Genomic DNA, 10,923 nt, shown 5'->3' with positions numbered 1-10,923 from the left:
GAATTGCTTCAAGGCTTTCATCAACAATGCGTGCCTCCTAGCTAATATGTGCTTCTTAAATTTTAGAAGCCCTAAGCCTTTTGTAAGTTTGTATTGTAGATTTTATCTCGAGCAAGTTTCTTTAGTGATGGTATATCACTCTAAAATTAGGAGTAAGGACGCATGTATGTGTCTTTGAGCCTCCCATAAGCTCGGGATTGTAGACTTGGTCATAAAAGTGACTCTCTCTAGTGATAGTAATATAAGAAGTTAAATCTATATGAGTTAGGATATGTGTGTATATGTGCGTGCATATAACATACATACAAAACATTATTATATAGCTTATAGTTATATACATGCCCATACATATTTTATGTTCATACATGGATGCAACTACACATTTCGGTAAATATTCAATGCAAAGTTCCAACATATTATTTTTTATTCTACTCATACACTATCTTTCGGGAAACTTTATTACAAGGTTTATCTAAAGAGAAGTAGGTCAACGGTCTTCTGTCACACAAGCATCAAACATGGGCTTCCCAATCAACCTAATGGATAAGGCTATCTCCAACTTGACCCCACCAAAGCCTAAATCTTATGCACGAAGATGTTCCCACATGGTGCTTTTACTTGCATTTGGCCATGTACTACTAGAATTTTTTAAGAGGCTTATTCACATGTAGATTTGTATTGACATTATTTTGTTCATGAGTGTATTTGTGCTTGTTTGGTCAAAATGTGCTTCCCTTTTCTCATTTCCTTCCATGCAAGAGAACAAAACTCTATTATTGTCATTTAAGTTCATATTTCTTGCAATTGAATATACATAAGTTTGTTATTTCTCATGAGATGTGGTTGAGTGCTATGGTGCTTATTCATTCTTTTAGAGAGGATGTTGGATTTCTTAGGTTTTTAGAGGAAACTCTAGCCCCATGCACATGGACATGGAGTGGTTGAATGATGGCCATGCACATGGAGATGAAGTGTTGTGTGATGTGGTGTCTTAGTCACACCATTGCCAAATGGTTGAATAGTGGTTATTCACATGCAAGTGAAGAAATTGTATGTTTGGTTGTGTCCTAGTCACACCATCACTATATGGTTGAATGGTAGCCATGAGCATATATGTGAAGAAATGGAATTGTGTAACTTCATGTCAATGTTGGTCTAAGTCATGCTTGCCCAAGATTACACAAACCTCTCCATCTGCATTGTTGGCCCAAGTAAACGGCTCTTCTATGTAATATCACAACTCATAATGCTTCCACCAAAGAGAGACATGTTAAGGCATTGATGGTCTCATGCGTTGATGTGATGGTCTATGTGGTTGAATGGTGGCTTGCACATCTAGGTGAAGAAATGGCATGGTGACTTGGGAGGAATGGTGGTCTGAATCATCAAGATCACATCTCTGTAAGAGTTTACTATCACATTGCTTCCACTAAAGAGGGCATGTTAGGGATTGAAAGAGCATGTTGATGCTCTCATGTTTTGGTGTGATGATCTATGTGGATTGGACACTACTATTCACACAATCTCTCTAGCTCTATGGGCCTTCATATAAAGCAAGTCATGTTTTAAGAGCCTTGAGACATGTTTACATTCAAGGAAAAAAAGAAATTTGTTGCACACACATTACCTTCATGTCCATGGTGGATGGTGACATGGTGGGATTTCAACTTCTATATTGTGGGTCATCTTGAGGCATGTTGACGATTTGAGATAAGTACTCTTCATTTCGATTTTCTAAGTGACTAGTATAATTGGTGATTAACAATTTCTCTTCCCTCATCAAGAGTTGCATTAGTACACGTATTGATTTATTTTTGAGGTGCCTTCAACAAGAGCACATGTTGTTGGAGCATCCATGGTCATCTTGGGAGTACATTTTTTCCCTTAGCAACAATCATCCATAACCTAAGAGAGGGTGTTAATAATGAGAGCATATTGTATATGCTTGCTTATGTTCCACTTAAACGGCAATCTCAAGTGGTTGGTGTCCACCTCAAAATAGTAAGTATATATAGAAAGGTGGGGCATGAGATCATGTAGTTGTATTATATGATTGCTTTCTTACACGTCAACCTAGAAGCATCAACAATCGTAAAAGTTATCATCTAACACTTCCTTTTAGCTCAGTGTTTCAATAAAATTGTTTCAATTTCTTGTAGACCACCAACTTGTTGATTCTTTCTTTGCCACCCATCCCCAAACAATGTTCATGAAAAAATGAGGTTATATGTAAAATGCATTAAGAAGTGATTGAAGTAGCCATCAAATTTGAAGCAAAATGCTTAAAACCTTTAAATCTTGTAAATTGATATAACAATCTTTCAAAATGTTGAAGATTTTGTATATGCTATCAAAAATGCTTGTGAATTGATATAACAATTTTTCAAAACGTTGAAGGTTTTGTATGTGCTATCAAAAATGTTTTCCCTAGACAGTAGTCCCGTAAGGCCATTTTTCTCACATCAAAGACCGAGGTGGTGTCAACTAACATTCCAAACTATTAAGGAGAGACACCCATGCTTATTGACTGCACTTCTAGGACTCTTGACTGTACTTCACACAAATAGGAAAGTTCATTATTGATGAAATTTAAAAATTTTGACCATAGCCAAGAAAAACACACGAAAACCCAAACATGCATCGTTGCTACATTGGATGTAGCATTTCTTTGTTACTTTAGTCAACATGCATCAAATTGGAGTTGATATATGCAAGCACTCTTTGAATATGTTATCATATTTTGATTGATTACAAGAGGCACAAGGCAGTGTAAACTTCAAACTTCTTGGTGTGTGGTGTTATGGATTCCTTGCAATCATTCTCCACCTGTCCCACCCTTTGAACCTTAATTTAAAAAGCAACAACTAAAAAAATAACACAGCAAATGACATGGAAGCATTTGCATTTATTCATTACATGAATCGTCTATTGCAACAGTTTCCCACATGGAAGGAGATTGACAAAGGAAACACTATACACAAATATGAAGCATTTTGCTTGAGGATACAGTAAACCTCTGAAGAATCAAGCCTCCTACCGATGTTGAGCTGTCAGAATCATATTCCATTTATTTACTCCCTTGTTCCTTGTATCGAATATGCATCCAGATATGAAGGATATGCTTCAGTTATTACAAGATTTGTTCAAAGATTGTCACGGGCAAGAAACAGAAATTCTGCAAGTAAGAAACTGCTTTTAAGAGACAAGGATAATCAATGGAGGCTTCACTAGACCAAAAGTCTTGATGAAAATCGGACTGACAAAGAGAAACAACTTAGGAATAAACAAGGTAAATTTAGGAATGCCCCTGTCAAGGGCAAGAAGAGGTTTGCACATGGAACCAGTCTGTATACAAAGATTTACATGCCAATCCCTGTTTGATCAAATAAAAGCACTTTTGCTCTGTTTAGACAGTCCTGTATGGTAGTACAAAGGTTCAGCTCTGAGAATCTAATTCCCTCAATTGAGTCTTGGTCTCTTTAATGGTTGAAGACATCTAGTCTTATCTGTTACTTCTTGAAGACATCTGATATATGTGCCCGATCTAGGGGGTGCTTCAGTTAGAAGTAGAGACATAGGAGGCACGAGGTATGTGGATTGTTCTAAGACAACAGCTCTATGCATCAGAATACAATGTTACAATCTGTTGTCAAGTTGTTGATTTCTAGCCCCAAACTCTAGCTTGGCATAGTTGGAGGGCCAGTCTGCAACATACGCTTGAACACGTCCATTCCAAACGAAGAATCAGAGAAGCTGTAAAACATAAGATTAATTAGAAGATTTTCTAGTCCTCTACGTCAAACCATTCCATAATTCTATTATGCAGGCCCAAGCATAGATTGAACTGGATTGGGTACATCCAGTATTCATCAACAAACTGACAACCATGTAGATACTTTGGCACTGAATAAGTCTCTTATAACTGCAACCTGACGCCACCTAACAATTCAAGAAAAAATTCCAGACACTAAGATTCGTACATACAACACCAGTATTTCCAGTTCTTCTGACTCGGTTGGCAAAGCCTTTCACATCTAATCATGGAAGTAGTATCTGTTGACAAAGCTGACGCAAATTGTGATGTTCATGGGCAAAGTGGATCCACATTTCTATCCATTAATTGCTTGAAAGCGTAAATAATACAAGCTTTGCATGATTATGAGACCCGCTAATCCCCCTACAGTACTAGGATTGAACAGTGATGTCCTTGTTAATAACTAGTGTAGAAACCATTGCTGAAGGCAGACCTAAATTGCTGTGAAAGATACATGCTGCACCTTTAGCAGCACATCACAGGAAGCTCAAACTTTGCCAAGTTGACAAGGACATTTCAAAAATCATGGAGGTTAATGCTCATTGCTATATCCAAGATTGTCTGTATACAGCTGGCTAGAACATTCCTCGAGTGCCTCATATGTACCACAGAATGCAAATAGATTATAGGTGCACTTGATTCATAAATGCACATGCACCAAGGGATGCTAGGTTTGCCAATCCCAAAATCTACAGGCTGTGAGTATCTAGTCTTAAAAGAGCAATACAGCAGACATGTAAGGTTTGGTGGCTTATACCAAACTACAGATTCATATTGAACAGCAATAAAATTGGATTAGCTACTAGGAGACCAAGCTAATGCCTCTACAGTACTAGGCTAATGGCGGTGATGTTTGGTGGTGATATTAGAGCACTGAAGGTATTCAATATATGCCAGAGTCCTCTTTTAACTTGAGAGACACGTACTGCACCTTCAGCAGCACATCACAGGAAGCTCAAGCTTTGACAAGTTCATAAAAAATTTTCAATGCTCACATGAAGGACAATGTTTATTGCCTTATGCACGGTTGTATACACAGCTTATGGAAGGTTGTTTGTACAAAGCTGGCTCGAAGTTTCCTCCAAAGCCTGGAAGTATGTCTAGTGCAAACAGATGGACTTGATTCACTACAATGAACATGTACCAAGGAATGCTAAGTTCTCAATCCCAATATCTACAGGCTGTGAGCATCTAGTTTTGAAGAGGAATACAGCAGACATGTAGGGTTTTGGTGGGTTTAATCAAATTGTAGAGATATTCCTGTTAAAGAGCAATAAAGTTGGATCATTAGATCGCCCACAAACAGTGCAGTAAATGCTGAAAGATGTAAAGCACACCAGGGGATACAACAAGAAAGGAATTTCAGGAAAAGTCACAAGATCTTCAATATAACTATGATGAGCATAAGAGAGAAGAATAAGAGTCTTCCTCCCAACACAACAAGATTTCTGATGTGTGTTTTCTAGGACAGTCCAGTACCAGTATCTACTGTTTATGCATGTTTGGCAGAAAGGGCTGTCAAAACTTCCAGTCTAATGTACTCTGTGTCAGTGCAGCGATACATCTTAAGTAATATGAAAGAATTTTTTGGAATTCGGGGAAAAGTAGTCAAACCTTGGTACAATAATCTCATAAGGAAAGGAGACTATGTTGGAATTTGAAACAGGTGGGATATGATCTTTCTTATCATTGACAAACTGCAAAATCTGGAATAGAACTTCTCTCAAGGCTGTTTCAAGCACTGCATCCCGCTTTGTTCTCTCTTCCATCATTAGTTCTGTAAATAATATCACCAAAAAGATGAGATTTTGTAAACATAACAACTTCATGTTTATGAATTAAACCTGTCATTTGAAGAACAGAACCTCCAGAGTCTAATGTCAAAGCTCGACCATGACAAGACACTTTCTGAGATTTTGGTGGAAAAACATTAAGGGATATAAACCACTGCTCCCAGTAACAGTGTTCCACTTTATTTTTAAACCAGGCAGTTGGCTTGTTCTTTGTCTCATAGAATGAAAGGCAAATCTGCAAAAACACCAAAAAGAAACATCAATGAAGTACTAGAAACAAACACTAGCTATTAAAACCACATGCACGGTTATCAATTGGCATGCCCACTGAGTCACAGTAGGAATCAATGAATTTCAGACATCTAGAAAATGAGTGTGAACTAGCTACACTATCTTCAAACTTATCTTGCTACTGATATAAATATCTGACAACCAAATTTTCATGTCTGGTTTATCTAAGTTCACAAGCACATAGGTGCAAAGATTTGGGAAGAACTTTGGGACAGTAGGAAAAATGCCCAAAAATTCCCCAATATAAGGATGTTGTGGGCATCTATCACCATCATTCTTGCTTTTTGCCCTAGCCATCAGCCATCTCTTACACACTCCTACTGCCCACGCCATCTAGCGCTGCTATCACCCACATCAGGAGGTGTTGCCTTGCTATCGAGCTACCACCTAGAGCTGTCACTAGGCTTCTAAAGCCATCGTCTGCATCTAGAGATTATCACCAGCCTGTCCCTACTGCTGTCCAACCATGCCACCATCATCTCGGACTGCTGCAGCCTATGTTTTGCTACTGCACAGGACAACCTGCCCATGTCATTATCTTTCTCCCTCATTTGCAAGGATGCATCTCAGCCCCCAAACTTTTTGTTTTGCTGCCTGAAGTCTACCTTGACATCTTGCAGCCCAAAGGACTGCATTTCGCTCCCTCCACTACTCCCACATCATCAGCCTACAAGTGGATTAGTACTACTACATTTTAGGAGCCATCATAAGTACCTTGTAAAGAAATGCTTGACTACAAAATACAAATACAATCGTAAGACAAATGCACAGACTGATAAAGAAAAACAGTTAGGGTTAGGGTTAACATAGAGGCAATAAACAGAGAAGATGAAAGAAATATCAATAATGAATGAATACAATGCTCAATGCAGCAAGCACACTACGCTATGTGAAACACGGACCCTCGACCTCCCAAGTCCCTAGGACAAGGGTAGAGAGTATGAGCATAAGAGCATGTCGTGTTGTGATAGATCTCAAGACATAGCAGACAATCGCCAAATATGTATGGCAACACAAAATGCAACTTGAAGATGGCTGGATCAGTGTCAAACAGAGCCAGACAATGTGAGAACAGCAAAACGCAGCAGTGTTGATGATGTGACAGCTAAGGCGTTGCTGCAGACAGCAAAACGCAGACAGTGTTGATGATGTGGCAGCTAAGGCGTTTTGCTGCAAAACGCAGCCCAGAAGATGATGCACGCAGGCTGGATGATGATGTCAACTGTCCATACAAGCTGATATGCAGAAAACGCAAATTGGCTGAGAGAAAACAGTAGTTGATCAACGAACAGGCTGGAATCAAGTTGTGGGTTGAAACACTAGTCGCCAACAGTAGAGAAGGCCTAAACAGCAGTCCCCAATAGTCTGGGGGTGTTTGGAAGCTAGCACCAACAGCAAACAGCAATAGGCAGCAACTCAAACTGAGATATCCTCCATGCGGGGTGTGGACAGCAAAGTTTAGGCACCAATAATCTACAAAAACGAGATTAAGGTTGAGTGGTGGGCAGCCTGTCTATTTTAGTTGGATGGGCCCTCCTAAATTAGGGTTTGGCTTATGGGACACATACATTCTCTAGAAGCACATTTCTTTTTAATGGAAGTTCCATAATTTGATAAATTAAGCTTGTTTTGGGACTATTTAATGTGGCTAAGAAGCATGTAATGCATCCCGCCCCAAAGCAAACCTTTGTTATCAATCTGCGTGTTTGTCTTACGATTACGTTTGTATTTTGTAGTCAAGGCATCCCAACCCAAAGCAACCAAGGCATCAGACAAAGGGAGAATATCAACTATCCACTAACCTGCCAAGACTACAGAGGCGGTGGTTATCTTACCAAGCGAGTCCAAGTGATCAACCCTAAGGGGCAAAGGCATCCGGACAAAGGGTGCTCGTCAGCAACCTAGTGGCCTACTGGGACATGCAAAGGTGAATGGAACGATAGTGGACTTATTTTTAATTAGAGAGCTTTTAATCTTTGATTTGATTTAGCATTAAGTGTAGGTTTGCAAACAATGTTCATTCTATTGAGTAATATGTGCCCCAAGGGGAGAATAAAAGGGATGGTCAAACCCAACACTATCATCAAACGGACAAACTATCCTAACCACCTCCAAGATTTAGTGATGAAGAAAACGTATAGGGGACATGTGGAGAAGCCAAAAAGATAGGTGGAAGCTAAGATTACCCTAGGAGACTCCAAACTAAGTTGCCACGAATATGGTGAATTCAGAGTCCATCACTCTTTTGACCAGAAAGGGATAAATGTGTACAGATGCATGTTTACAAAGACAAAATACCGATGCATAGAGTAATGCAAAGGGCAATGCAAATTATCATGCTCATGCAAAATGTTATGCAATAGTGCCACTTAAACAATGCCCTTACAAGGAAATCATTCACTTGCCCAAGCACCCTTTTACAATCATAGTTATCCAGAGGATGTAGATAATGATACAATGTACAAAAATTAATTGCATATGAAGCAAAAATGAACCAAAATCCTATCACTCTCAAGAGAAGAAGGCCACCCCCTCTCAACCTGGAAGGAAAAGCTAGAGATTCATCCTACCCCCATAAATCTGAAGTAGTAGGGGAGGGTGCACCCACACTGATCCTAGGCAAAAGGTATTAGAGAATCAAACAATTAACCACCTTGGTCAAGATATCTGTAAATTTGTCTAGTGAAGTGGCAATAGAAACCAATGTGTCTTCTTCCCGAACTGATGATAGGTTACCAACTAATGTTATAGCACTCTAATTGTCGCAATAGAGGATAGTCGATAAAGCACATGGAAAGTGGAGTACCACCAGCAAGCCCCTCATGTAGACACTCTATGGTACCACAAAGAGGGCTCAATACTTTGCCTCAGCTGTAAAAGCAACCACCACTCCTATTTATGGCTTGACCAAGAAATAAGAGCCATGCCCAAAGAAGAAATATAGCCATAGTGAAACCGTTGAGTGTCAAGTTCTCCAGCTCAGTCTAAATCAATGTACCTCTGCAAAAGCAAACCATGACCATATGTCAAACCATAAGAATAAGTACATCGAATATATCTCAATAAATGCATACAAGAAATCCAAGGTGACATCTTAGCTGCATTGTGTTGAGCTAAAAGTGCATTAACCATACTTAAACAGCCCCAAAACACGCTTAATTAATGAAGAAAAACCTCTCATTTTAAAAAGAAACGCAATCTTAGAGAGTTACTATGTCCCACATACAAAACCCTAATTTAGGTACCCCAAACTTTCTATAAATACACATCCAACCCACCACTCTCCCTTAATCTCGTTTTTGCACGTTTCAAGAGCCGTATCTTTGCTGCCCATATCCCGTTCGTAGAGGACAACGCAATCTAAGCTTCCCCTAGCCATCTGCTACCATCTAGCACCTAATTCCAGTCTTCGTTTACAATTTGCAACTATCACCTAGAGTTTGCTACTACGTTTGATACTGACATTAGCATTTGATGCTATTGCCATCAGCGTGGAACTATCGCCCTCATCTTCTCTCTCCTCTAAATGCTGTGTTTTCAGTTTCTAGCTACTGCCCTGACATCCTCTCCTTTGTCTACTCCGTTTGCACCTAACAATTGACATTCACATTCTCTCTCCTTAGAGACCTGCGTTTTTAGTCTTTCTCTCTCTTGTACTGCCATCTGCATTAAATCCATCCATCCTTGGCTGCATTTGCTAATGTTCAACACATTGAGGCTACCTTTGCTACAATGCAAGATCCATTTGAAGTACAACACACTCTACAGCTCATAACCTCTGCCTTGATCCCAAATATACAAGAGTTCAAGGTTCAGCATTCACTATATAGTGTGTTTGCTACATGAGCACTGTATATTCATTATTCATTCACTTTATTATTCATTGTGTTCACTGTCTCTCAATAGCCATAGCTCTAATTGTGTTTTGAGTTTATCACTCTGTGCTTTGTCGTACAATTCGTTTTATGCTTGTTGCATTTAGAGCATTTCTTCACATGGTATCAAAGCTAGGTACTCTCTAAGAAACCTAGGCCTCTGATTAGAGAGCTCATTCACAAAAGCAAAAAAAAACAGAAGGCTTTGATGACTTTGTATACATTCACAACACCGCTCCAGTCTCCACAACCAAACATGGACAAAAACAATCACGAGTGGACCCTCCTAGCTTGCTACTGCCCTATCTGACATGGATGGAGAACCATTATACTATCATGGAGTCCACAAACCATATCAAATTTCTGCCCGCTGAGTATGATCTCATCCTTATGCATAGAGCTTAGCAGGAGATTGAAGGTAAGCCTCAGTTTTCTCCTTTAGATTTAGTGCACACAACTAATGATCTTGCATGACCTTCGGAATCTCCACTACAAACCGGCCATCCACAAGTGGAACCTCACTCAGATTACATCACTTCCACAATACTTATTTTCTTCAACGCTAGGTACGAACCCTATTATTTCAGATTCTATGCCAACTGATTGTGTATTTTATATTGGATTGAAAGATGCTCATCAAGAAGGGACTCTTCAAAACGAGCTTTGGTTTATGAGTAATGAGGAAGACGGATATTTCTTCATGAACACAAAACTAGGTAAGAAGCTAAAAGAAGAACTTGTAAGTATTCTTACCCTTCCTTTTCCTTCAAATGATTTTATTTCTCATGGTCAATATGGAGTGGATGCATCTGTATCTAGTGCATTTAATGAACAAAAGCAACCAACCGTGTTTCCCACAACAACATCTATCACAAATCCATTTGGCGTCTGACCCATCCCTCCCTCATCTTCTGCTGCACCTTCCTTCCCACTTTCATTAAGTGCACCACATTAACCACCACCACACACCACACCAGGGAGTTCTGAACATTTAGACACAGTGTCAGACGGCGGCTCTGAAGAAGACCATAAAAGCCAGAGAAAAAGCAGTAAAAATAAATGAGCACGAGCGATCCTTTCACCTCCCAGCCTTGCCTAGTTTATTGCTGGCCAGACCCATCGTGATCCGATTGCCAACCGTCAAACTTTG

The 10,923-nt window shown here is 39.5% G+C and overlaps 1 protein-coding gene across 2 annotated transcripts in view; it reads right to left on the bottom strand.

Moving 5' to 3' along the window:
• Window positions 1-3,268: 3,268 nt before the first annotated feature.
• The window catches only part of LOC148013750 (meiotically up-regulated protein), a 94,085-nt gene continuing 86,430 nt past the window's right edge, over window positions 3,269-10,923 (bottom strand). For both annotated transcript variants that reach the window (XM_087668411.1, XM_087668412.1), the window contains 3 exons: window positions 5,680-5,842; window positions 5,429-5,591; window positions 3,269-3,753 (listed from right to left, as the gene is read on the bottom strand). In XM_087668411.1, the coding sequence (XP_087524537.1) occupies window positions 3,678-3,753; window positions 5,429-5,591; window positions 5,680-5,842 (402 nt within the window). In that variant the 3' untranslated portion in view covers window positions 3,269-3,677. The remainder of the gene's footprint in view (window positions 3,754-5,428; window positions 5,592-5,679; window positions 5,843-10,923) is intronic.

Source organism: Lygodium microphyllum, chromosome 26, assembly GCF_053477565.2.
Source record: "Lygodium microphyllum isolate KBCC chromosome 26, Lygodium_microphyllum_v1.1.10, whole genome shotgun sequence".
Lineage (NCBI taxonomy): Eukaryota > Viridiplantae > Streptophyta > Polypodiopsida > Schizaeales > Lygodiaceae > Lygodium > Lygodium microphyllum.
This window is presented reverse-complemented; position numbering and strand designations above follow the sequence as displayed.